Source organism: Aotus nancymaae, unplaced genomic scaffold (genome assembly GCF_030222135.1).
Source record: "Aotus nancymaae isolate 86718 unplaced genomic scaffold, 86718_ANA_hifiasm-v0.15.2.pri h1tg000124l, whole genome shotgun sequence".
NCBI lineage: Eukaryota > Metazoa > Chordata > Mammalia > Primates > Aotidae > Aotus > Aotus nancymaae.
Genome location: NW_026988539.1, coordinates 1,482,777 through 1,508,167, shown reverse-complemented (window position 1 = coordinate 1,508,167; position 25,391 = coordinate 1,482,777). Strand labels below are relative to the sequence as shown.

At 61.6% G+C, this 25,391-nt stretch overlaps 1 protein-coding gene across 3 annotated transcripts in view; it reads right to left on the bottom strand.

Annotated features, from left to right (window-relative positions):
* The window catches only part of SBNO2 (strawberry notch homolog 2), a 43,156-nt gene extending 24,280 nt beyond the window's left edge, over positions 1 to 18,876 (bottom strand). For 2 of the 3 annotated variants that reach the window (XM_021676829.2, XM_064371201.1), the window contains exons 1-3: positions 18,762 to 18,876; positions 13,385 to 13,458; positions 11,859 to 11,970 (exon numbers count right to left, since the gene is read on the bottom strand). In XM_021676829.2, the coding sequence (XP_021532504.1) occupies positions 11,859 to 11,970; positions 13,385 to 13,458; positions 18,762 to 18,854 (279 nt within the window). In that variant the 5' untranslated portion in view covers positions 18,855 to 18,876. Of the gene's footprint in view, positions 1 to 2,084; positions 2,193 to 11,858; positions 11,971 to 13,384; positions 13,459 to 18,761 lie in introns of those variants that run through there. The other variant, XM_021676830.2, reaches the window with a different exon arrangement.
* Positions 18,877 to 25,391: the final 6,515 nt, after the last annotated feature.

The window sequence follows — 25,391 nt, the reverse complement described above, 5'->3', positions numbered from 1 at the left end:
TTTCTGCACTGTCCTGGCAGCTTCTCCTTCATTCTAAAACAGTTTGAAAAGCTAAAGTCGGCCGGGCGCGGTGGCTCACACCTGTTTTCCCAGCATTTTGGGAGGCCGAAACAGGTGGGTCACCTGAGGTCAGGAGTTTGAGACCAGCTTGGCCAACACGGTGAAACCCCGTCTCTACTAAAAATACAAAAATTAGCTGGGCACATGGTGGCAGGTGCCTGTAATCCCAGCTACTTGGGAGGCTGAAGCAGGAGAATCGCTTGAACCCGGGAAACGGAGGTTGCAGTGAGCCGAGATCGTGCCATTGCACTCCAGCCTGGGTGACAAGAGTGAAACTCTGTCTCAAAAAAAAAAAAGTTAAAGTCAAGCCGGGCATGGTGGCTCACATCTGTTACTCAGGAGGCTGAGGCAGGAGGATCGCTTGAGCCCAGGTGGTCAAGGCTGCAGTGAGCTATAATTGCACCACTGCACACCAGCCTGGGAGACAGAGGAGACCTTGTCTCAAAAAAAAAAAAAAGTCAAGCCCGGGGTAGTGGCTCATGCCTGTAATCCTATCGTTTTAGGAGTCAGGGTGGGAGGATGGCTTGAGCCCAGGAGTTCAAGACCAGCCTGGGCAACACAGCAAGACCCCAACTCTACAAAAAATTTACAAATTAGCTGGGCATGGTAGCGTGTGTCTGTAGTCCCAGCTACTCAGGACGCTGAGGTGGGAGGATTGCTCGAACCCAGCAGGCAGAGGTTGCAGGGAGCTGAGATTGTGCCACTGCACTCCAGCCTGGGTGACAGAGCCAGTCCCTGTCACAAACATAAATAAATACAAGTGAAAGTCTACTAAGGAGGGGTGCTCACAGCTCTCAGGTCCTGAGAACGCGACTTCTGGGCCCTGTACCCCTTCCTGTCCACTCCTTCCCAGCACAGCCCACCCAGCCAGGCGCATGAGCCCCTGATGGCTTCATCTCTAGCAGGTGCTGGCCAGAGCCCTCAGCAATTAGGGGCAGGGGAGACAGGGCTCCCAGGGGCTGGCCCTGTTCACGTGTGGGAGGCTGAATGGAGCCAGACCAGCTCCATCCGCATCTCGGCTCCATCCCCAGCCCAGAGCTCCCGCAACAGTAACAGCGGCTCCATCCCAAGCCCACATTTGGACTTGACTCCTAGCAGCCACCAGCTGACCTCAGGGACAGCCCAAGTCCCATACATGCCTGTGTGTCCCTCCACAGCCCCTCCAGGCCGGTCCAGGCAGACATGCATCGCCACGCGCCCCACCCACCCTCCAGCCTCAGCTCAGCTGACCTAGTGCCTTTACAGAGAACCCAGCCCCTCAGGGCGGCGACACTTGCACGCCTCCCCATCAGCCCCTGGTTCTGGGGCCCCAGGGAGGGCCGGGCTGCCTGCTGTGGTTCTCGTCTCTGCAGCGTTTCAGGAGCCCCCGGCGGGCTGAGTGGGGAGCTGGCAGGATCCGACTGCCCGCTTCAAGAGCAGCCGACACAGCTCCCTCTGCCCTGGGAAGCCAACTCCAGAACTGACTCCAGACCTGACGTGCCGTCCCCACCCCGTGCTCTGGGACCCACGGGGAGCCCCAGAGGCACAGGGATTCTCCGCCTGTGCCTCCAGAGCCAGCCCTGACAGAGCCCACCCAGTCCCCGCTCCCCATGAAGGTCCCACGAGACACCCAGACCCCCCCACCTGAGGCTTCTCCAGAGGAAAACTATAGCCCTGGGGGCCCCTATCTGAGGGGCAGGAGGAGGGGAAGCAGCCCTCCCAAGAGCCACTGTCACTGAGGGCCCCTGCCCAGGCGGGGCTGAGCCTGCCCCCACCCCCAACCAGGCCCCCCAGCCTAAGCACAGAGTGCCGCTCCCAGCCCCAAGTCCTAAATCTCTGCCTCGGAAACTTCCGGCAGATTCCCTCTCACTGCCAGAAGAGATGGATGGGGCGGGCTAGGGTCTCTAAGAGCCCAGCAGCCTCGGACTCTGGGCTCCAGGAGACTCTCGCTGCTCCGGCAGGTGGCCCGGCCCTCCCAGATGGGAGTCCCACCTCCCAGACCCCTGCCCCCGAGGGTCTCGCCCCTCCTGGGAAGGGAGGGTTACCTTGTTCAGAGCCTCGAACTGCAGCCAGAACTGCAGCTGGGACATGGTCCCAGCGCTCGGGGGGCCGGGGGTCCCCCTGGAAGGGCCGCCCGGCAGCGGTTCCCTCATGACCACGGCGGTCCCGGCACTGGGCTGGCCGGGGCAGACGGAGGAGGCGGCTCTCCGCCCGGCTGCATTTGCATGTCGGTTTAGTCACCCGCTGGCGCCTACTTCCTCTAAGGCCGGGGCTGACTTTCAGGAAATGATGCCGGCCAGTAAGTCAGGGCAATTACTGGCAGTGCGAGGAGAATTACTGTACGGGGCGGATCTGCCACAGGCGCCGTCAACACGCACCCCCACCTCGTCCCCTGCCACTGGGCCGGCCCCCTCTGGGACACCGGGGAGCGCACAGAGTGCCCAGGTGGGCATGGACCTCAGTTTCCCCAGACTACAGAGAGCTGGGTTCCTTTCCACGAGGACCAGCTGCTGTTTCTGGTGCCCCCCACTAGCATGGGCCCCTAAGCCACAGGCAGGGAAATTGAGGCCCCGACGGCCCCTTTGGCCCCACCATGGCCCCTCAGACCAGGCGTGAATCCCCAGACCTTCACCTAGCACCCCACCCATACCAAGCATACCTCGGGCCCTGCTGCGCCCCACCTGGGGCTCTCCCCATCCCACCTCTGCAGGCTGAGGCCCCCGAGAAGCCCCTGCCGCCAAAGCGAGGCCCCTCCTTGCTCCTTCCCTCTGTCCATGCCCAGGGATTCAGCGGGCCCTGCGGCCTCCCCTGACCTGGGGCTGGTGGAGGGAGAGCTGAACCTGAGCCCTCCTCTCCAGGCTCTGGCTGGGCCTCAGCCCCCTTGGCATAGCAGCAGGAACAACTGGTAGGGCCCGGGAGGAGAATGTCTTTGTTTTGGAAGAAAACAAAGTGGCAATGATGTACTTGCTGAGGTGACCCCCGAGCTGAGAGCCCGCGAGCACCATGGCTCCCGCCCAGCCACGGGAACCCTGGGCCACGGGGAGACCCCTGGGCCGAGCATCCCCCAGCACCACCGCTCCCGCCCAGCCATAGGGACCCTGGGCCACAGGGAGACCCCTGGGCTGAGAGCCCCCCAGCACCACCGCTCCCGCCTGGCTATGGGAACCCTGGGCCACGGGGAGACCCCTGGGCCGAGAGCCCCCCAGCACCACCGCTCCCGCCCAGCTGTGAGGACCCTGGGCTACAGGGAGACCCCTGGGCTGAGAGCCCCCCAGCATCACTGCTCCCGCCCAGCTGTGAGGACCCTGGGCCATGGGGAGACCCCTGGGCCGAGAGCCCCCCAGCACCACCGCTCCTGCCCAGCTGTGAGGACCCTGGGCTACAGGGAGACCCCTGGGCTGAGAGCCTCCCCAGCAGCACTGCTCCCGCCCAGCTGTGAGGACCCTGGGCCATGGGGAGACCCCTGGGCTGAGAGCCCCCCAGCAGCACTGCTCCCGCCCAGCTGTGAGGACCCTGGGCCATGGATTATAGGAGGCCAGACACCGTGGGGCAGACACCCGATCAGACATCACACTCTTGACTCACAGGCAGTCATTCCCGGTATCCCTGGAGGAGCTGGGGGGACTCCAGGGTCTGAGGGGTGGGAGCAGGCCGGGCTGTGGGAAGACGGGCCCATCTGCCTGTGCTCAGCGACTGAAGCGGTAGAAACTGCGTTTCCCACGAGACCGAGACCGTGCAGGGGGCCACGGGATGAAGGAAACTGCCCCGAGAGGCCTGGGGAGCCCATGGCTGGGCCGGAGGGGTCGGGACGGCTCTAGGCTTGTGGGATCCCACTAGGGTTCCGAGGGGAGAGTGGGACCAGGGGGCCCTCAAACCCCAGGGAGCAGCAGGGGTGCCGCTGTGCGCGCCGCCCCCTTGGGCTCGCCCTATTCTAGACCTAGAGGCCCTGCACCAGTCCCACTGGGGCCCCAAGACCCGGCACCAGCAGCCGTGGAGGCTGGCAGAGATGGCCGTCCACACCCCTTGCCACGACCCAGCACCTCCTGGAAGCTGGGGGACAACAAGGGTGAGTGCGGCTGGAGAAGGGGCCCACCTGCCAGGAACTCCGCCCACCAGCGGAAAACCACCAATGCGGGAGAAACTCATGGAGACGCACAGCTCAGCAGCCAATCACAGCCACCCGAGGCGCTCACACCAGCTCCACGCAGAAAGCCCACGGCCACGAGTGCTCTGAGGACACGGGCGGCCACCTCAAAACCCGTCCTGCAGCTCATCAAAGAGGTGAATGTGGAGTAACAGTTAACCCATCAGCTACGCTCGCAGGTACACATCCAGGAGGACCCACAGCCCACAACAGCTCGGACCCACAGCCCACAGGAGCTCAGACCCACAGCCCATGGGAGCCCAGACCCATAGCTCACCTGAACACACAGTCCACGGGAGCCCAGACCCACAGCCCACGACAGCCTGGACCCATAGCCTATGATAGCCCATACCCACAGCTCATGGGAACCCAGAACCACAGCCCATGACAGCCCGGACCTACAGCCCATGGAAGCCCAGATCCACAGCTCACAACAGCCCATACCCACAGCCCACAGGAGCTCAGACCCATAGCCCACGACAGCTCGGACCCACAGCCTATGACAGCCTGGACCCACAGCTCACTGGAGCCCGGACCCACAGCTCATGGGAGCCCGGACCCACAGCCCACGGGAGCCCGGACCCACAGCCTATGACAGCCTGGATCCACAGCCCACAGGAGCCTGGACCCACAGCCTATGACAGCCCGGACACACAGCCCACAGGAGCCCGGACCCACAGCCCACGACAGCCGGGACCCACAGCGCACGGGAGCCCAGACCCACACCCTATGACAGCCTGGACCCACACCCTATGACAGCCTGGACCTACAGCTCACAGGAGCCTGGACCCACAGCCTATGACAGCCGGGACCCACAGCCCACGGGAGCCTGGACCCACAGCCTATGACAGCCGGGACCCACAGCCCACGGGAGCCTGGACCCACAGCCTATGACAGCCCGGACCCACAGCCCACGGGAGCCCGGACCCACAGCCCACGACAGCCGGGACCCACACCCTATGACAGCCCGGAGTCACACCCTATGACAGCCTGGACCCACAGCCTATGACAGCCTGGACCCACAGCTAACGGGAGCCCGGACCCACAGCCCACGGGAGCCTGGACCCACAGCCTATGACAGCCCAGACCCACAGCTCACAGGAGCCTGGACTCACAGCCTATGACAGCCTGAACCCACAGTCCACAGGAGCCTGGACCCACAGCCTACGACAGCCCGGACCCACAGCTCACGGGAGCCCGGACCCACAGTCCACGGGAGCCCGGACCCACACCCTATGACAGCCTGGACCCACAGCCCACAGGAGCCTGGACCCACAGCCTATGACAGCCCGGACCCACAGCTCACGGGAGCCTGGACCCACAGTCCACGGGAGCCCGGAGCCACACCCTATGACAGCCTGGACCCACAGCCCACGGGAGCCTGGACCCACAGCCTATGACAGCCCAGACCCACAGCTCACAGGAGCCTGGACCCACAGTCTATGACAGCCTGGACCCACAGCCCACGGGAGCCTGGACCCACAGCCTATGACAGCCCGGACCCACAGCTCACGGAAGCCCGGACCCACAGCCCACGACAGCCGGGACCCACAGCCCACGGGAGCCCGGACCCACACCCTATGACAGCCTGGACCCACAGCCCACGGGAGCCTGGACCCACAGTCTATGACAGCCCGAACCCACAGCCCACGGGAGCCCGGACCCACAGCCCACGGGAGCCCGGACCCACAGCCCACGACAGCCCGGACCCACAGCCCACGACAGCCCGGACCCACAGCTCACGATAGCCAGGACCCACAGCTCACGACAGCCCAGACTGACAGCCCATGGGAGCCCAGACCCACAGCTCACGGGAACCCGGACCCAGAGCTCACAGTAACCTGAACCCACAGCTGATGGCAGCCTGGACCCCCAGCCCACGGGAGCCTGGACCCCCAGCCCATGGGAGCCCGGACCCACAGCTGACGGGAGCCTGGCTCCTGCAGCATGATCACCCATGGAGGAACGGAGCCAGCATGGTGAGTCCATCCACGCACTGGAACACGACTCAACCGTCAAAAGCGGCGAGGCTCTGACCCAGGCCACAGCGAGGATGCACCCTCGGACGCCACGCTCAGAAAGAGAAGCCAGACACAGACGGCAATGCAGTGTGTGATGCCATTTCTACGAAATGTCCTGTCCTGGACAGGAATCCACAGAGACAGGAAAAGCATTCGGGTAGCCAGGGGCTGAGGACATGCCAGGGAGTGACAGCTGATGGGAACGGGGTTTCCTGTGGAGTGATGGAATGTTCTGGAACTAGACAGAGGTAGTGGTTGCACAACTCCGTGAATATATTTTTTTAAGGGTAAATTTGGCTGGGTGTGGTGGCTCACGCCTGTCATCCAGCACTTTGGGAAGCTGAGGTGGGCAGATGGCTTGAGCCCAGGAGTTCAAGACCAGCCTGGGCAATATAGTGAGGCCCCATCTCTACAAAAAATACAAAATAGGCCAGACGCGGTGGCTCACGTCTGTAATCCCAACACTCTGGGAGGCCAAGACGAGCAGATCGCAAGGTCAAGAGATGGAAACCAACCTGGCCAACATGGTGAAACCCTGTCTCTACTAAAAATACAAAAATTAGCTGGGCGTGGTGGCGCGTGCCTGTAATCCCAGCTACTTGGGAGGCTGAGGCAGGAAAATCGCTTGAACCCGGGAGGCGGAGGTTGCGGTGAGCCGAGATTATGCTACCACACTCCAGCCTGGCGACAGAGTGAGACCCTGGCTCAAAAAAACAAAAAAAAACTGGCCGGGCATGGTGGTGGCACACGCCTGTGGCCACAGCTGCTCAGGAGGCCGTGGCAGGAGAACCACTGGAGCTAGGGAGGTGGAGGAGCAGGAAGCCATGATGGCACCACTGCACTCTAGCCTGGACGGCAGAGCAAAACCCTGTCTCAAAATAATACATAAATGAATAAAGTAGATTTTATGGTATGTGAGTTTTGCCTCCGTTTTTAAAAGACCTGGAAAGCAAAGGAGCACAGACTCTGACTCGCTTCCCGGGCGTCAGCGTGGCAGCACAGGCCGGGGCCCCCGGAGCAGACCAGGCTGAGGAGAGGTTGCGCCGCCTGGGGACCTGCTGGGCACCGCCCCATGGTTCCCGTGGCCTAGTCTGTCCCTCTGTCTCGGTCCAGGATGCTCCCTTCACTGGCCAGGCCTGTGGCAACACTGACTGAGGGCTCCGTGTAAGCCTGGCTGAGTGCCCGCTGCCCCAGCTCTCACAAGAACACTGCAGGGCAGGCGACGCAGCCCTGCATTACGGTGAGGGAAACTGAGTCAAGGGGATGGGAGGGGCTCCCTCCCCACAGCTAGGGGGCAGGCAGAGAGAAGAGGCTTCCAGGTGGTCGTGGGGCACAGGCGGCAGGCACTCCCCGGCACTGCCAGTCTCCGGCGGCTGGGAGACGGTCCCTCGGGCAGGCCTGGTCACTAGAGTGCCCCGTGCACAGCTGAACTGTATCCTCAAAGTGGATGATCAAGTCCTGGCATCTGGAACCTATGATTGTGGGGTTACTTGGGAATCTGGTCTTTGCAGATGTGAGAGGTTAAAAAATAGGCCTCAATGGCCAAGGGGGCGATCCGTGCCCAGTGTCCTCATATGAAGGGGACACAGTCCTGGGGAGGAGGCCGCAGGACACGGAGGCAGAGATACCAGCCGTGTGGCCACAGCCAGGGGACGCCTGGAGGACCAGATGCCGGAGGGGCAGGAAGGCTCCTCCTCTGGAACCGCAGGCAGGAAGGAAGGAGAGGGGCCCTGTCTGCACCTTGACTTTGGACTTCCAGGATTCAGGGCTGGAAGAGGACAGAGTCCTGGCCTTTTTTTTTTTTGAGATGGAGTTTGGCTTTTGTTGCCCAGGCTGGAGTGCAATGGCGCTATCTCGGCTCACTGCAACCTCTGCTTCCCAGATTCTAGCGATTCTGTTTCAGCCTCCCTAGTGACTGGGATTACAGGCGCCTGCCACCATGTCCAGCTAATTTTTTGTATTTTTAGTAGAGACGGGGTTTGAGACAGGTTTGAGACAGTTGGCCAGGCTGGTCTCGAACTTCTGACCTCAGGCAATCCGCCTGCCTCAGCCTCCCAAAGTGCTGGGATTACAGGCATGAGCCACCATGCCCGGCTAGCGTCCTGGCCTTTTAAGCTGTGTATGCTGTTCCCTCACAGCAGCCCTGGGAGGCTGGTAAGGACCCCCAGGAAACCGGGCTCCCTTCTGTCAGGGTCCCGGTCAGGTGCCTGGTGTGGGGCAGAACCCTGGCGCACAGCTTCCTGCTGAGTATCCCTCTCTAAGGCTGTCGGTGAGCAGCTCTGCAGCCCCTCCTGCACCTGCCCACGCCCGAGGCAGAGGCTCCTCCTCCCGGGGGCCGTGGCCTCAGCACAGGCCAGGGGACAGAGGTGGCTCTTCTTGGCCTCGGCTGGGTGTGAACCAAAGGCTTCCTGTAAGACGTCCCTCCCCACTTTCCCCTCCCTTGCTCCCTCATCTCTCCCCCTCTCTTTTTTGCCCTGTGCCAGTAACTGTGGGGGCTCCGTGGTGCCGGGCGGCCGAGGCCTCCGACCCCTGCTAAAACACATCTGCAGAACAGTCAATGCCGCCTGCCTCCCTGCCTGAGAGCAGCCAGAGTTTGCAAAGCACTTTTCTAAGCCGTGAGCTCATCCTGGGCTTCCCAGAAGCCCCTGGGCTGCCAGGCAGAGAGTGTAGTTACCGGACGGCCGCACTCCCAATGGTCCCTGTAGCCCCTCGGGGACCCGGGTGGATGCCCAGAACGTGGAGATGTCCTCACAGGACAGGTGGTGGGCAAGGGGGCAGTGCCTGGGGAACGGGGATGGCCAGTGAGCACCGATGGCCCCAGGAGCCCAGCAGGGACGTGAGGGGTCTGGGTGATGTTGGGAGGGGTCAAGGAGCACCCCCACCCCGGGGAACAGGCGGAAGGGATGGGCGAGGGGCAACGAGGCAGGCCAGCAGGGCCTGCGGGATGTCCTGTGCAGGGCACAGGCCAGGAGAGGCTCGGGGTGGGGTGCAGTGGCGGAGAGCCCAGGAGAGACTCTGAGGGCTGCCCTGGGGACACTCTCCCCACGCAGGAACAGGCGCTGGAGAGGGGCTGGGCCGGGGGCAGGGAGGTTGCAGGCGCAGAGGCTGGTCTGCCGCGTAAGTGCCCCCCTCCTGTGGCCAGACCCAGCCAGCCCCAGTCATGCCTGGGACACACTCCCACAGACCTGCACGTGGACGCCGCTCACAGTGATTCGCAGCTACTGCCAACCCACAACCTATGCCCAGGCATGAGCCCAAGAGAAACGAACCCTGTGTCCTCACGGACGCCTGCACGCTAGCTCACAGCAGCATGGTGCAGCACGGCTGGGGTGGAGGCACCACCGCTCATCACAGACGCACGGACACACACAGTAGGGCCCTCCACGTGGGAACACGGCTCAGCTAGGATCAGGAGCCAGGCTCTGACCCGGCCACAGCACAGATGCACCTTGAGGACGTCCCGTGAAGTGAGAGATGCCAGACACAGAAGGCCGTGTGGCCTGTGATCCCACGTCTAGGAAATGCCCAGGACAGGCCAAGCCGCAGAGACAGGAAGGGGATGCGTGGGTGCTGGGGCTGGGGAGGGACACGGAGTGATGGCTGATGGGGACGGGGCGTCGTCCTCTAGCGGGATAATGACCTGGAGTTAGAATTAGACGGGATGATGGCTGAATAGCTCTGAACTCAGTAAGAGCCACAGCGTTGTCCACATTGAAATGGGGACTTTTCTGTCACGTGAATTTAGTCTCAACTGAAAATAAACGGGCCGGGCACAGTGGCTCACAACTGTAATCCCAGCACTTTGGGAGGCCGAGGGAAGTGGATCACCTGAGGTCACGAGTTTGAGACCAGCCTGACCAACATGGTGAAACCCCGTCTCTACTAAATATACAAAAATTAGCCGGGCATGGTGGTGCACACCTGTAATCCCAGCTACTCTGGAGGCTGAGGCAGGAGAATCGCTTGAACCCAAGAGGCGGAGGTGGCTGTGAGTTGAGATCCTGCCACTGCACTCCAGCCTGGGTGACAGAGCCAGATTCATCTCAAAAATAAAATATGGCTGGGCACGGTGACTCACACCTGTAATCCCAGCACTTTGGGAAGCCGAGGCGGGCAGATCACGAGGTCAAGAGATTGAGACCATCCTGCCCAACATGGTGAAACCCCATCTCTACTAAACTACAAAAATTAGCCAGGCGTGGTGGCGGGCACCTGTAATCCCAGCTACTTGGGAGGCTGAGGCAGGAGAATCGCTTGAACCCGGGAGGCGGAGGTTGCAGTCAGCCCAGATCAGGCCACTGTACTCCAGCTTAGGCAACAAGAGCGAAACTCTGTCTCAAACAAACAAACAAACAAACAAGAGAAAGACGGGAGGCAGAGAGAGAGGCACACGGTGGACGTGGTGCCACGTGTGGGATTCCTCCATCCAGTCAAGAGACAGCCCTAGACAGGAGAATCACTTGAGCCCAGAAGTTTGAGACCACCCTGGACAACACAGTGAGACCTCATTTCTATAAAACATAAAAAATCAGCTGCACGTGGCAGTGCATGTCAGTAGTCCCAGCCACTTGGGAAGCTGAGGTGGAAGGATCCCTTGAGCCCAGGAGGCAGAGGCTGCAGTAAGCTGAGATCTCACCACTGTACTCCAGGCTGAGCAACAGAGCCAGACCCTGTCTCTAAAAATAAAAATTAAAAAATGTATATAAAACACCACATGCTTATCCTCTCTCAGTCTGGAGAGCAGAAGTTGTGACACAAGGGTGAGCAGGGCAGGTCCCTCCCAGGGGGTCCAGGGGAAAAGCCAGTTCCCGCCTTTCCCAGCGTCCAGAGGTGCCCACATCCCTCAGCTCGGGGCCCCTTCCTCCCCCTCACAGGGAAGGCGCGGCCTCTCCCCGCCTCTCTCAGGCTCCTGCCCTCCCGCCTCCTCTCCTGAGCGTCTGTGAGGACACTGGGCCTCCAGGTCACCCAGGATGCGCTCTCGTCTCAGGGCCTTCCTCAGTCCCATCTGCAAGTCCTTCTGCCATGAGAGAGAACACAGCCACAGGTCCTGGGGATTACGACGGGGATGTCTTGGGGGCTGCAATCGTGCGGCCAGCACAGCGTCCTCAGGTCTGAGTCGGGAGCAGAGAGGCTTCCGTGGTGGGCTGGGTGGCAGGGGCACGGCACAAAGGGCCTTGAATGCCAGGTTCAGGTCTGGACTCCTTCCTGGCTCCAGAACCATGAGGTCTGGCCCACAGGCCTGGGCTGACTCACATCTGTCCCATCCTACACTTGGCGCTGGGGTCAGACTGCCTCTGAAGAGGGTTCTGCTGCTTTAAAAGGGAGACTTGGGTCCAAGCTGCCCCAAACAAGGCCGCTGCAGAGAGATGGCTGTGGGCAGGGAGCAGGGAGCCTGGGGGCGGCGGCGCTCACAAAACCAGCATCTGCTGGGTGGACGTGGCTGTGCTCTGATGAGGAGTAATGAGTGGCCACAGTCCCCAAACGCACAGTGACAAGCAGGGCTTAGGCACGGAGCGGACGCAGGGAGCACAGCGGCCCTGAGGACTCCAGTTCCCAAACTTGCAGTGACAAGCAGGGCTTAGACACGGAGCGGACGCAGGGAGCACAGATTCCACCCTGGCCCCCACGGCACGGGGAGCTCCTGGGTCTCCTACCTGAGCAAAGTCGAAGGTCTTTGGTGGCAAGCTGGAGGCAGTGGCCGCGGGGGCATAGCTGGTGTCTGGGCAGGGCTGGCTGCCGAGGAAGGAGGCGGAGTTCATGAACGGGCTGGAGAGAGATGAGGAAGATGAGAATGGGCGTGAGGGCGCTCAGCCTACCCTGTCACAAAACTGCACCCGTGTGGCCACAGCCAGAGGCCCCTTGGGGCCCCACTTGGGAGGGTGCCCAGGCCCAGCAGGACCCATGGACCTGTGGCACACATGGAGGGGCCTTCAGGGGTCTGGTGGTCAAGCCTGGGGCTGCCCTCCCCTCCAAATGGACACAGCCTGGCCTGGCTCCCAAGGAACGGTTCCCCGGTGGGCAGGTGTCCAGGGCCGCTGTCCCGCCCTCCCTGCTCCATCAGCAGGATGGGGTCAGAGGTTCATTCTGACGTTTCAGAAATTCGGCCCAGGGTAGAGCCCCATGGTGCCCCGACTGGCCATCCCTCGCCCACGCATGGCCCCTCAGGCCACACTTAACTCCCGCCAGGAAGGAGGAGAGCGCCACCCATAGCAACCCAGGATCAACATCCTCCAGGGAGGGGTCATGTTGGGGCCCCCCCGCCCTCTGTCACCCTGAGGATGGCAGAGGACACAGCAAGGACAGGATCCTGGGGGTCCCCCATCCAAGGGCACCTCGCTCCAGACCCGGAAGTAAAACGCAGCTGGCTGGGCGTGCTGGGCATGCCGCAGGGGCCCTCTCCACCCTTCTCAGCTCTGGCCCCGTCACCAGCTCCTGTGCTCGGCAGAGGGTGGGCCGCTGTCCCCAGGGCCTCCTCCCCACCTGCCAGGCTCCCCTGGGCTCTCCCTCCAAAAGCTTCCCTCCAGCAGGGCCGGCAGCAGGCCCAGGTCTCTGCCCAGCAGGGAGCCACAGGGCTTTTGTCAGAGCAGCAGGTGCAGAGTTGCCCCCGGGACAGGGACCACCTGGGGCGGCTCTCCTCCAGTTTGCAAACACCAGCAGGAAAGAAGCATCCACTCCATTCCCTGGCCACAAATAGCTGCTCCACAATATCCTGGAGTCTCCCGAGGCTCTGGCTATACCTGCTCCCAAGCCCTCTGCACAGCCTGGGAGCTAGCTCACCTGGCCAACTCCTACCCACCCTGCAAAACCCAGCCAAGCTGTTGCCCTCTGGGAAAAGTAACCTTCTGGCTCCCTTCACCCCAGAAAACCTCTCACCCCTTCCCATCCTGGTATTATCTCCACAGTAGGCCCCCCGGCCCCAAGCCCTCACCACCCCTCCCTCCACCAAGTTGGGCTCTCAAAGAGACAGAAGCCATGGCTCACAGCACAGCATTCAACAAACAGGGGTCTCAGTCTGCACCTGGCCCGCAGGGAGGAGCCTTCCAGGACCATGTGCGTACCACCCCTGAGTCCCTCAACAGGACTGTGAGCCCTCGCACCCTGCACCCAGAACTCTTATTTATAAACGTGACTTCGGAACCAGGCAGAGTGGCGGCCGGGTGGGGAGGGCCCCTGCACTCACCGGCTCTCGCTGGAGAAGGCAGGGTACGGCGGCAGTGGGAAGGCGTTCCAGTAGGGGCAGTGCAGCATGGCGCTCTGGAAGAGACCGGGTCAGCGCGGAAGCAGAGGGGACCCACGGTGCAGCCCGGCAGCGCCCTCCGGGCAGGGTGAGAGCCCCGTCCCGTCTGCCCCTGCTCAATCTCCCAGGGAGTCACTGAACCGCCCCATGCCCCAGATTCCCCACCCGCACCAGACCCTGGCCAAGGCTTGTGGTGTGTACCGAAGGCACTGGGCCACCCGCGTGAAGGGCTCAGCACAGGCCTCGCTCTACCAGCAGCCCCGTGTGCAGGCCCGAGGCCCAGGAGTCCACATCTCGCACAGGAGCTGGGGGCGCTGCTGGCCCTGGGACCCTGCCTGGAGGCCCCACTCTAGGAGGCGGAAGATCAGACGGTTCTGGAGGCCTAACTGCATGAGGGAGACAGGCACCTGTCTTCTGTGGTGGGGGTGGGGGGACTCCTGGGGCGGGGCCTGGAGTGAACAGGGCCTCCCACCAGCTCCAGGCCCCTCTGACGTGCTGGAGTGCCGGGGAAGCTCTGGCTGCTGCTGGCTGTGACGGGACGGTCTGAGTTCTTCTCAGAGCCTGCACAGGGCTGGGGTGCAGGGAGCCTGCTTTGGGAAACGGTGACCAGCGCCTGGAGGCTCAGCCTCAGGTTAGCGGAGGCGTGAGTGGCTCCAGGTTGGAGAATCTCTGGCGGCCCCACTGGGGTCTGACTCCAGGCTGGGCTTGCCCAACTCTCTCACCAGGAGCCAACGTCCCCACCCCCTGGTTCTCTGGGAAAAGCTTGCTGTGCCTGCCCTTAGGAACCAGAGTGGCGTGGGGCCCACGGCAGGCCCCAAAACCTGATGCTGGACAACACACGGGCGGCAGTGGGCCCAGGGTCAGCACCCGTGGCTTCAGGGACAGGGCTGTGGACACCTTACACCCTGCAGAACTGGCACCCCTCAGTGGGGCCCCCGCCTACACAGGGCCAGCCCCCACTGCAGCACACAGACCCTGCTGTCACGGAGGCCCTGTGGTCATGGGGAGACACCACTGGCTGGGGCCATCATCCTGCTTATCCCAGCAGGAGCGGGGCCACGTTGGCGTCCAGAGCGGAAGGATCTGCTCGCTGCCCCAAGCCCCCTGCTGACCTCTCCCAGGCCCAGGAGAGCCCTGCTCCCCCGTGAGGCCCCGATGAAAGTCCCCGGGCTTCGCCATCTCTGGCCCCTCATCTACCTAGCACTGGCCTGGAACCCACTCAGATGGCCAGGGTGCCTTCTGCACTCGCAGGTGCTTGGAGGGGCACCCCAGGACCCCCAACAGCCTTAAGACAGGCGAAGCCCTGGGGGTGGCCACTGCCCTTCCTCCAGCTTTCACGTAAGCTTATCAGCAAAAGCCCATGGCTCCTCCCCTGCAGAGGCCGGCAGCCTCATCAGGAGCTCCTGCACCCATCAGAAGCCCGCAGGAAAGTGACTTGAAGGAAGCAGGGTGACTGACCAAAGGGACTCCAGAGCCCTGGTCCCCTGCTCCTTCCCCTCCTCCTGCCTTTCAGGGACAGAGAAAGCCAGCTCCAGACAGAAACAGGAACTTCCCAAGGCCACATGGCACATCCGGAACATTCTGGAACAGAACTCTGACTCCAGATGAACCTAGTCTCCTGAGATGAGCTGGAGTTCCCGCCTTGGGCACACACGGCGCCCCAGGCCAGGCTGGGCATGGCCAGGGAACTACAGTTGCAGGAGGGGAAGGTGGGAGGCTGTGAGGTCCCAGGGTGGGAGGACCAGTGGGTCCTTGGCTCACCCAGCATACTCCATCTGTGCCCATGCCGGGCTGGGAGCTGGGACGGCAGGGAGAGTTATGACTGCCTCTATCCTGACCTCCTCCCACAGCCCGTGGCTCTGCTGAGCTACCAATCACGGACACCCTAGTCCCGCCCCACAGGGGTGTCACAGGCAGGGCAGGCCAATCAGAGCCTTCCCTGGGACCTTCCCTGGCAGCCAGAGGGTGCAGCTTCACCTTTAGAGGGCAGGCCCTAGCACATAATTGGTCCAGAGGCGGGCACCTGACCCTGGCCAGCCAATCTGGAGTCTGCCTGAGGATTTTCTTTTCTTCCTTCATTTTGAGATGGAGTCTCACTCTATTGTCGCCCAGGCTGCAATGCAGTGGCTCACCGCAACCTCCGCCTCCCAAGTTCAAGTGATTCTCCTGCCTCAGCCCCCCGAGTAGCTGGGATTACAGGTACTCACCACCACAGCCAGCTAAATTTTTGTATTTTTAGTAGAGACAGGGTTTCACCAAGTTAGTCAGGCTGGTCTCAAACGCCTGACCGTGATCTGTGCCTCAGTCTCACAAAGTGCTGGGATCACAGCTGTGCATCACCACACCCCGCTAATCTTTTTTTTTTTTGAGACAGAGTTTCTCTCGGCTCACTGCAACCTCCACCTCCCGGGTTCAAGCGATTCTCCTGCCTCAGCCTCCCAAGTAGCTGGGATTACAGGCGCTTGCCAGCACACCCGGCTAATTTTTTGTATTTTTAGTAGAGATGGTGTTTCACCACCTTGGCCAGGATGGTCTTGATCTCTTGACCTCGTGATCTGCCTGCCTTGGCCTCCCAAACTGCTGAGATTACAGGCATGTGCCACTGTGCCTGGCCCCGGCTAATTTTTGTATTTTTAGAAAAGACAGGATTTCACCATGTTGGCCAGGCCGGTCTTGAACGCCTAATCCCAAGCAATCTGCCCACCTCTGCCTCCCAGAGTGTTGGGATTTCAGGCATGAACCATTGCACTGGTTGGTGTTTTTTTATTTTTATTTTTTTAATTTAATTTTTAAATTTGAGTCTCGTTCTGTCGCCCAGGCTGGAGCGCAGTAGTGCAATCTCAGCTCAGTGCAACCTCTGCCTTCAAGTGATTTTCCTGTCTCAGCCTCTTGAGTAGCTGGGACTACAGGCATGGACTACCACGCCTGGCTAATTTTTTAACTTTAGTAGAGATGGGGTTTTACTGTTGGCCAGGCTGTTCTCAAACTCCTGGCCTCATGTAATCCTCTCGCCTTGGCCTCCCAAAGTGCTGGGATTACTGGTGTGAGCCACGGCCCCTGGCTACCATACACCAAAGTTTAAATTAAGTTGGATCACAGTCTTAAAGGTCAAAGGAAAAACAATAAATGTGATCTGATTAATATAATAATAAAGTGATGTTCTTGGTTTTTTATTTTCTTTTCTGTTTTTTTGAGACAGAGTCTCACTCTGTCGCCCAGGCTGGAGTGCAGTGGCGCGAACTCGGCGGAATGCAACCTCCGACTCCTGGGTTCAAGCGACACTCCTGCCTCAGCCTCCGGAGTAGCTGGGACCACAGGTACATGCCACCATGCCCAGCTAATTCTTGTATTTTTAGTAGAGACGGGGTTTCGCTATGTTGGCCAGGCTGGTCTCGAACTCCTGACCTGAGGTTATCTGCTGGCCTCAGCCACCCAAAGTGCTGGGATTACTCTGGCCTAGCCACCGGGCCTGGCCTATTTTTATTTCTGATTTAATACTCTGGCACCGTAAGAGGCTGGGCCGTTTGTGTGCGAGCTCAGCCGACCCTGCCCAGAGGTGTCCACGCTGTACCCCAATGTGATGGAGCGAGGAACAGGGAGGGTGGGATGAGCCCCACACAGGGGTGGGGGAGCAAAGCCAGTCACCCCACATGGGTGCCTCGGCCTGAGCCCCGTGGCTGGTGCCCGGTGCCCCCACCGCGTTCCACATCCCCCGACTGTCACAGCTAACACCTTCTCGCTCCCCTCGGATCCTGGAAGATGGCTCCTCTGTCTCCACATCCCATAATTCGCTTAATTATTTCCCCATTGTGGAGTCTCTGGGGAGATTCCAGTTTCCTGCCGCTATAAATAGAGCTGTCTGTCTTCCCTCCCTCCCGGATTAGTCCCCGGGGTGTGTTTCCGAGATAGAATTCCTGGGTCGGAATGAGCGCCTGGCGGGTTTCGGATGATGGAGCTGTTCCCTCAGGGATGTGGCCCGGCCAGTTCCCTTTATGGTGGCCCAGGAGGCTGACCGATGGCCGGTCCGCAAGCTCCACTGGGATGGCTGTGAGGACCCAGCCTCGACCCCAAGGAGCTCAGGAACTAGGGCAGGGACAGAAGGGGTTTAGGCTGCAATAGGGACCCCGATACAAGAGGGGAACCCTGGCCTCAGCTCGAAGCTCCTCCGGATGGTCAGAACGTGGCAGGAAGGCTGCCCTGAGCCACGTGGCAGAGGATGGGGTACTGAGAGGTGTCTGTGATGTTTGCCTCCTAAGCCTTCCCGGACGCTGGGCTCAGGAGTGCCCAGGAGACCCTGGAGCCCTGGGGCAGGTCCTCTGTCTACAGGTGGAAAAGCCCCAGGCAGGGTCGGGTCCAGGTCCCAGCACTTTGGGAGGACAAGGCGGGCAGATCAGCCGAGCCCAGGAGTGCAAAATGAGCCTGGCCAACATGGCAAAACCGCTTCTCTACAAGAAAATTTTAAAAATTAGCCAGGGAGGGTGGGCACACCTGTGGTCCCAGTTACTCGGGAGGCTGAGGCAGGAGAATTCCTTGAGCCCGGCAGACTGAAGCTAAAGTGAGCCAAGATCGCATCACTGCACTCCAGCCTGGACAGAGCAAGACTCTGTCTTAAATAACAATAAAACAAAATAGAAATAGACATATATATGTGTGTGTATTTTTTAATTTAAAAAAATTTTATTATTTTTAATTTTTCATTTATTTTTTTGAGCCAGAGTTTCACTCTGTCGCCGAGGCTGCAGTGCAGTGGCACGATCTCGGCTCACTGCAACCTCCGCCTCCCAGGTTTAAGCGATCCTCCTGCCTCAGCCTCCCGAGTAGCTGGGAGTACAGACACTCGCCACCATACCTAGCTAAGTTTTTGTATTTAAAGAAGAGACGGGTTTCACCATGTTGGTCAGGCTGGTCTTGAACTCCTGACCTCAAGTGATCTGCCCGCCTCGGTTTCCCAAAGTGCTGCGATTACAAGCATGAGCCACCGTGCCCGGCCAATATTGTAAGTGACCCCTCAGTGACAAGCTCCTACACATAGAGTGGAGCCCTCCTCTACAGCTGACAGCGAGGGAACAGAAGCTCTGCGGGACAGCGAATCTCCTCTAATGCGATTCCTGAAGAGCCGGGGCCACGAGGAGCCTCCCCACCACATCCCAGTAAGGACCCTCTCCAGGGCCCATGGGGACAGGCTCTGTGCCATGCAGGTCACGTGGAGATGGCACCATGTCCTCTAGGGGAGTGTTTCCCACGACAGGACCCAGGGCGCTCAGTGCGGGGCAAGTACCCACTACCCCTGTCCTCGGGCCTGGCTGGGGCGGGTGCTCACCTGCAGGGGTGGTGGGCTGTATAGGAGGTTGCCCGCCGGCGGGGGTTCATGCTGCGGGTAATCCCTGTCCATGGCGAGCCCCACTGCAAGCATCGGGCGGCGGGCGGGGCTGTGGTCCTCGGCCGGGCGGCAGGCGGGGGGCTCCGGGACCCGGGGCCGCCTGGGTGTCTATCTGGGCTTCTCGCTCTGTGGTGGTGGCGGCGGCAGCGGCGGCATCATGATCTGCAGAGGGAGACGTGGACATCCTGAGTGTCCGACAGTTGTGGAGGGGGCGCTCCCCTGCATCCTCTCCCTCTGGCGTGACCTCCCGAGGCGTGGGCTGCGGCTCCTGCTACCCCCGGGCCAGAACCAGAGGACGCTTATGCTCCTTCCCCTCCCCACTCGTCCCCACAGGGCCCCCAGCAGTGCCACCTAACCCTTCTGTGCTGTCCACAGAGCCTCTCCTGGCCTCCTTAGCCCCCGGTCCTGACTACAGCAATTAATGTGGCCCATGGGCTGCCCAGGCCATAGGACCAGGCTCCTGGTCGTGAGCAGTGGAGCCTCGGGCTGACCCCTGCACACATGGCTTTGTAACCGGCTGGTCTGAGACTGAGAAAGGAGAGTCCAACCCAGGCCTGGCACCTCTGAACCAGGGGTGCCCACGAGGTGCTGGACCCAGCCCCATTCCTCAGAGGTAGCAGAGGCTGCACAGGGGGGTCTCCTGGGGATGGAGTCAGTGGCCACACAGAGCTGGAAGAGCACCCAGACCTTGTCTCAGGCTAACCTCACACAAACATCCCCACTGAGAATGTTCCTGGGCTAGAGAGCCGAGCCCCACACCATCAGATGCCAGGAACAGCTCCCCCTCGCCCAGCGGCCTCTGGCACACAGCCAGGTGCCCGCCAGGCCAGGCCCTGTCAGGCCCTGTCAGGCCCTGATGGTGAGTGCAGGGACCCAGGGTGGCCTGCGGTGGCAGGGTAAGCTCTGCAGGCGTCGCCCAGCATGCTCATGGCTGAGGGCGGCAGAAGGCGAGGCGGTGGCCACTCCCAGCCAAGCCCTGGAGTGAAGAAATCTCCGGGACTTCCAGTAATCGCCGTCCAGCCACACGCAGGCACTTGTGCAATCCCGTGAGGAAGAGGCACGCCTCTGCCCTGCGCTCCAGACACTGGCTGGGAACAGGGGCTGGGGTCGGGACTCCTGCTCGGGAGACCACAGATGGAGTGCTCAGGCACGGTGGGGGCCGTCCTGCCAGGCCGTCCTGACCATCTGCGGCCTCTGCCTGCTCCCTGCTGTCAGGACGCCACACCCCACTGCCACCGGAGCTAGGACCCTAGGAGGCCCTTCCAGCTGCTCACAGGGACCTGCCACATTCTTGCCAGAACTGCCCCCTAGGGGAACGGACAGGCCCGCTGGGATCCAGGGTCTTGGCCAATCCTTGTCCAAGATTCTGGGTCAGGGGCACAGGATCAAAGCCTGGCTCCACCTTCTGAGTCGAATAACCTTAGATACCCCGGCTCCAGCAGGTTGTCTGAGGACAGCCTGGGACACCCCCGTGCGCTGGTGGCCACAAACAGCTCCCCGAGGCCCCACGCAGCTGCAGACACCGGGGTCCCTGTCTAGGGACCCACCCCCCATCCTGGGGCTCAGCAGTCCCTCCCCTGCAGGGACTTCCCTCAGCTCCCATCAGCACCCCTTGCCGCTGCAGGTTCCACCTTACAGTGGCCACACCCCCAGAGTTACACTGACCCTTCCACACCCAGGGCGCTCCGCCACACTGAGGCCACGCAGTCCTGAGCTGACAAACAGCAGGGCCCGGGGCCTACGGTGGGTGAGCCTCGGGAGGAGGCGCTTTGGGCAGCTCTGGGGCGACCTGAGGACCCTCCTCGGGGTATGCTGTAGCTTAGGGACCCCTCCAGCAGCAGGGCCCCGAGCTCACCTGTGTCCGAGTCCCTGGGCCAGCACAGTGCTCCTGGCAGCTCCCTCATCTCTACGGTCTTTGAGCCCTCTACCTCCGTGGACACCCCTTCCATGCAGCAACCCCAGGAGACTCGGGGGACAAGGTTCTTTAAGGGGTGGGCTTCACACATGGCACGTGACCTGGAGTCCATGCCTTGAGGACCGGGCAGGGAGATGGGACCTGGACCGAGAGGGGACTGGGAGTGGGTGAGGAGAGCGATGCGGCCACCAGGCACCTCCAACCAAGATCAGGGCCAAAAACCAGGAGGCGAGCCGGATCCTCACAAGCGGCTGCCTGGAAGGCAGTGGGGGTTTCCTCAAGAGGCCAGAGTCACCACAAGACCCAGCGAGGCTGCACCACACAGAAACGCGTCCACACACGTCCACGGTCACCAATGACCCAGCGAGGCCACGCCACGCAGAAACGCGTCCACGCACATCCACGGTCACCAATGACCCAGCGAGGCCGCGCCACACAGAAACGCGTCCACACACGTCCACGGTCACCGCGCGACCCAGCGAGGCCACACCACACAGAAACACGTCCACGCACGTCCACGGTCACCGCGCGACCCAGCAAGGCCATGCCACGCAGAAACACGTCCACACACGTCCACGGTCACCAATGACCCAGCGAGGCCGTGCCACGCAGAAACACGTCCACGCACGTCCACGGTCACCAATGACCCAGCGAGGTCGCGCCATGCAGAAACACGTCCACGCACGTCCACGGTCACCAATGACCCAGCGAGGCTGTGCCATGCAGAAACACGTCCACACACGTCCACGGTCGACGCGCAATCCAGCAAGGCCGCACCACACAGAAATGCGTCCACGCACGTCCACGGTCACCGCATGACCCAGCGAGGCACACCACGCAGAAACGTGCCCACGCACATCCACGGTCACCAATGACCCAGCGAGGCCGCGCCACGCAGAAACGCGTCCACGCATGTCCACGGTCATCAATGACCCAGCGAGGCCGTGCCACGCAGAAACGCGTCCACGCATGTCCACGGTCACCACGCGACCCAGCGAGGCCGTACCACACAGAAATGCGTCCACGCACGTCTACAGTCGCCAACAACCCAGCGAGGCCACACCACACAGAAACATGTCCACGCACATACAGAGAGTCACTGCACCACCCAGAAAGTCCACATCACACAGAAACACATCCACATATGTCCACAGTCACCGCGTGACCCAGCAGAGACCACACCACACAGAAACATGTCCAAGCACATCCACCACAGCCCCACTCACAACAGCCGCCCGTGGAAGCAGCCCAGTGTCTGCAGATGGGCGAGTGGTTAAGCACAGTGCAGCCCATCCATGCGGTGGAACACAACCCAGCCACAAACAGCAGCGAGGCCCTGGCCCAGGCCACAGCGCAGACGAACCATGAGGACATCATGCTCCGTGAGAGACGCCAGGCACAGAAGGGCACGCACTGTGAACTGTCCAGGACAGGCCTGTCCAGAGACAGAGGGGATGCACGGGTGCTGGGCTGGGATGACCCTGCGCCTGTGCCCATCCCATGCCCCCCATACAACACTTCAGGCTGCGCCCGCTCCTGAGAACACCTGCCCTCTGCAGTCCCTTAGGGCCCCCATCGCCGCCTGCCCTGTCCTTGGCTGTATCTCACTACCCCTGCTGCCCTGACTCCCAGGCTGTCCCGCAGCCCCCAGCCCTGCCTGGCAGGCTCCATACTGTCCAAGGGCCCACACCCCAAGGGCTGGCTCCTGGTCCCATGGTACTGTGCCCTCTGGTCCCTTCGCCCATCTACTCCGAGCCGTTTCTTGCAGGAACTGTGACCATGCCACCTCCCTGGGGCATTGAGATGCCCCACCCCAAGGATAAACCCCAGTGGGGCAGCGGGCGGGGTCTTAGAGCACCCCAACGCCACCTCTGCCATGCGGCCCTGGTGACGCAGCCCACCCCGAGCCTCAGAGCCATGAGCCAGCCAAACACCCAGCAGGTACCAGAGCTGCGTCCCCCGCCTGGTTGTACTTTTTGGTATGAGTCCAGAGACTGGAGGGATGTGGGTGGGAGTCACATGGTTCCCACACTGGGGAGGGCCCATGCTTTGCCAGCACACTGGCCTCAGGAGCGGGGCATGGCTTCCTTCTGAATCCAGGTCTTCATGGGAGTTGTTATAAAAGAGAAAGATGGGGGCCAGGTACGGCGGCTCATGCCTGTAAACCCAGCACTTTGGGAGGCAGAGGCCAGCAGATCACCAGGTCAGGAGATCAAGACCAGCCTGGCCAACATGGTGAAACCTCATCTCTACTAAAAATACAAAAAAATTAGCCAGGAGCGGCGGTATACTCCTGTAGTCCAAGATACTCAGGAGGCTGAGGCAGGAGAATTGCTTAAACCCAGGGGGCCAAGGTAGCAGTGAGTCGACATTGCGCCACTGCACTCCAGCCTGGGCATCAGAGCAGGACTCCGTCTCAAAAAAAAAACAAAAAAGATGAAGGCGCTGGTGGCCTGGACAGGACGACGGCTGGGAAGACAGAACCTCGGACAGGACCAGATCCAGGTGGACCCAAGGAACCGAGTAACTGCGGCCACCTTCCGCCTCTCTCCTGAGTGCGGGTAACTGTGGTCACCTCCCGCCTCTCTCCTGAGTGCGGGTAACTGTGGTCACCTCCCGCCTCTCTCTCCTGAATCCAGGTAACTGCGGCCACCTCCCGCCTCTCTCCTGAGTCCAGGTAACTACGGCCACCTCCCGCCTCTCTCCTGAGTCCAGGTAACTACGGTCACCTCCCGCCTCTCTCCTGAGTCCAGGTAACTACGGCCACCTCCTGCCTCTCTCCTGAGTCCAGGTAACTACGGTCACCTCCCGCCTCTCTCCTGAGTCCAGGTAACTACGGCCACCTCCCGCCTCTCTCTCCTGAGTGCGGGTAACTGTGGTCACCTCCCGCCTCTCTCTCCTGAATCCAGGTAACTGCGGCCACCTCCCGCCTCTCTCCTGAGTCCAGGTAACTACGGCCACCTCCCGCCTCTCTCCTGAGTCCAGGTAACTACGGCCACCTCCCGCCTCTCTCCTGAGTCCAGGTAACTGTGGCCACCTCCCGCCTCTCTCCTGAGTCCAGGTAACTACGGCCACCTCCCGCCTCTCTCCTGAGTCCAGGTAACTGTGGCCACCTCCCGCCTCTCTCCTGAGTCCAGGTAACTGCGGTCACCTCCCGCCTCTCTCCTGAGTCCAGGTAACTACGGCCACCTCCCGCCTCTCTCCTGAGTCCAGGTAACTGCGGTCACCTCCCGCCTCTCTCCTGAGTCCAGGTAACTACGGCCACCTCCCGCCTCTCTCTCCTGAGTCCAGGTAACTGTGGTCACCTCCCGCCTCTCTCCTGAGTCCAGGTAACTACGGCCACCTCCCGCCTCTCTCTCCTGAGTCCAGGTAACTGTGGTCACCTCCTGCCTCTCTCTCCTGAGTCCAGGTAACTACGGCCACCTCGCGCCTCTCTCTCCTGAGTCCAGGTAACTACGGCCACCTCGCGCCTCTCTCTCCTGAGTCCAGGTAACTGCGGCCACCTCCCGCCTCTCTCTCCTGAGTCCAGGTAACTACGGCCACCTCGCGCCTCTCTCCTGAGTCCAGGTAACTGTGGCCACCTCCCGCCTCTCTCCTGAGTCCAGGTAACTGTGGCCACCTCCCGCCTCTCTCTCCTGAGTCCAGGTAACTGCGGCCACCTCCCGCCTCTCTCTCCTGAGTTCAGGTAACTACGGCCACCTCCCGCCTCTCTCCTGAGTCCAGGTAACTGCGGCCACCTCCCGCCTCTCTCTCCTGAATCCAGGTAACTGCGGCCACCTCCTGCCTCTCTCCTGAGTCCAGGTAACTGCGGCCACCTCCCGCCTCTCTCCTGAGTCCGGGTAACTGCGGCCACCTCCCGCCTCTCTCCTGAGTGCAGGTAACTGCGGCCACCTCCCGCCTCTCTCCTGAGTGCAGGTAACTGCGGCCACCTCCCGCCTCTCTCCTGAGTCCGGGTAACTGCAGTCACCTCCCGCCTCTCTCTCCTGAGCCTGCCAAGGTCCCTGTCTCCCTGGCCGGATGCCCCAGGGTCTCACCCCACGCTGTGTGATGGCAGCGCAGCGTCCTGATGTTCTGAGCCGTCCGCCGCCCAGACCCCTGCCTGAGGGTCCCTGAGCACCTGTGGAGTGGAGCTCCTTCACCGCTCCTCCCTCAGATCCCAGCCCGTCTGCACATGGGGAGCTGTGGCCGCAGGGCCCGGTTCTCCTGCCGTCCTCCGGCTGAACAGGGTTGCAATCCCCACACTTTTTAATGTGGATATGGAGGCCCCCAGGTGGAGGCTTGACGTGACCCCCAGAGCCGCATTCAGAGGCTTGGGCCATGCTGTGCCCATGTTCGCAACGGCAAAGTGGAGACCCTGAGAGGAAGCGACCCACAGAGCCATAGCCAAGACCACAGGAGGACCCAGGACGCCTGGCATGCCCCAAAGCGCTCGGCCCGGACCCGGGTTCTAGTCGCCTGGAATGCCCAGGAGACATCCCAAGGCCCGCGCCAGCAAAGGCGGATGTGCGGGTTTGAGAGGAGGCAGCGCTCCCGGGCACAGCCACGGTGATGGGGTCCTGCAGAGGCCGCCTCGAGGTCCCTCTGGTGACCTCACAACAGTGACCGCCACTTACAGCTGTGACCGCTATCCACCGGCCTCATACGGGCTCAGGACA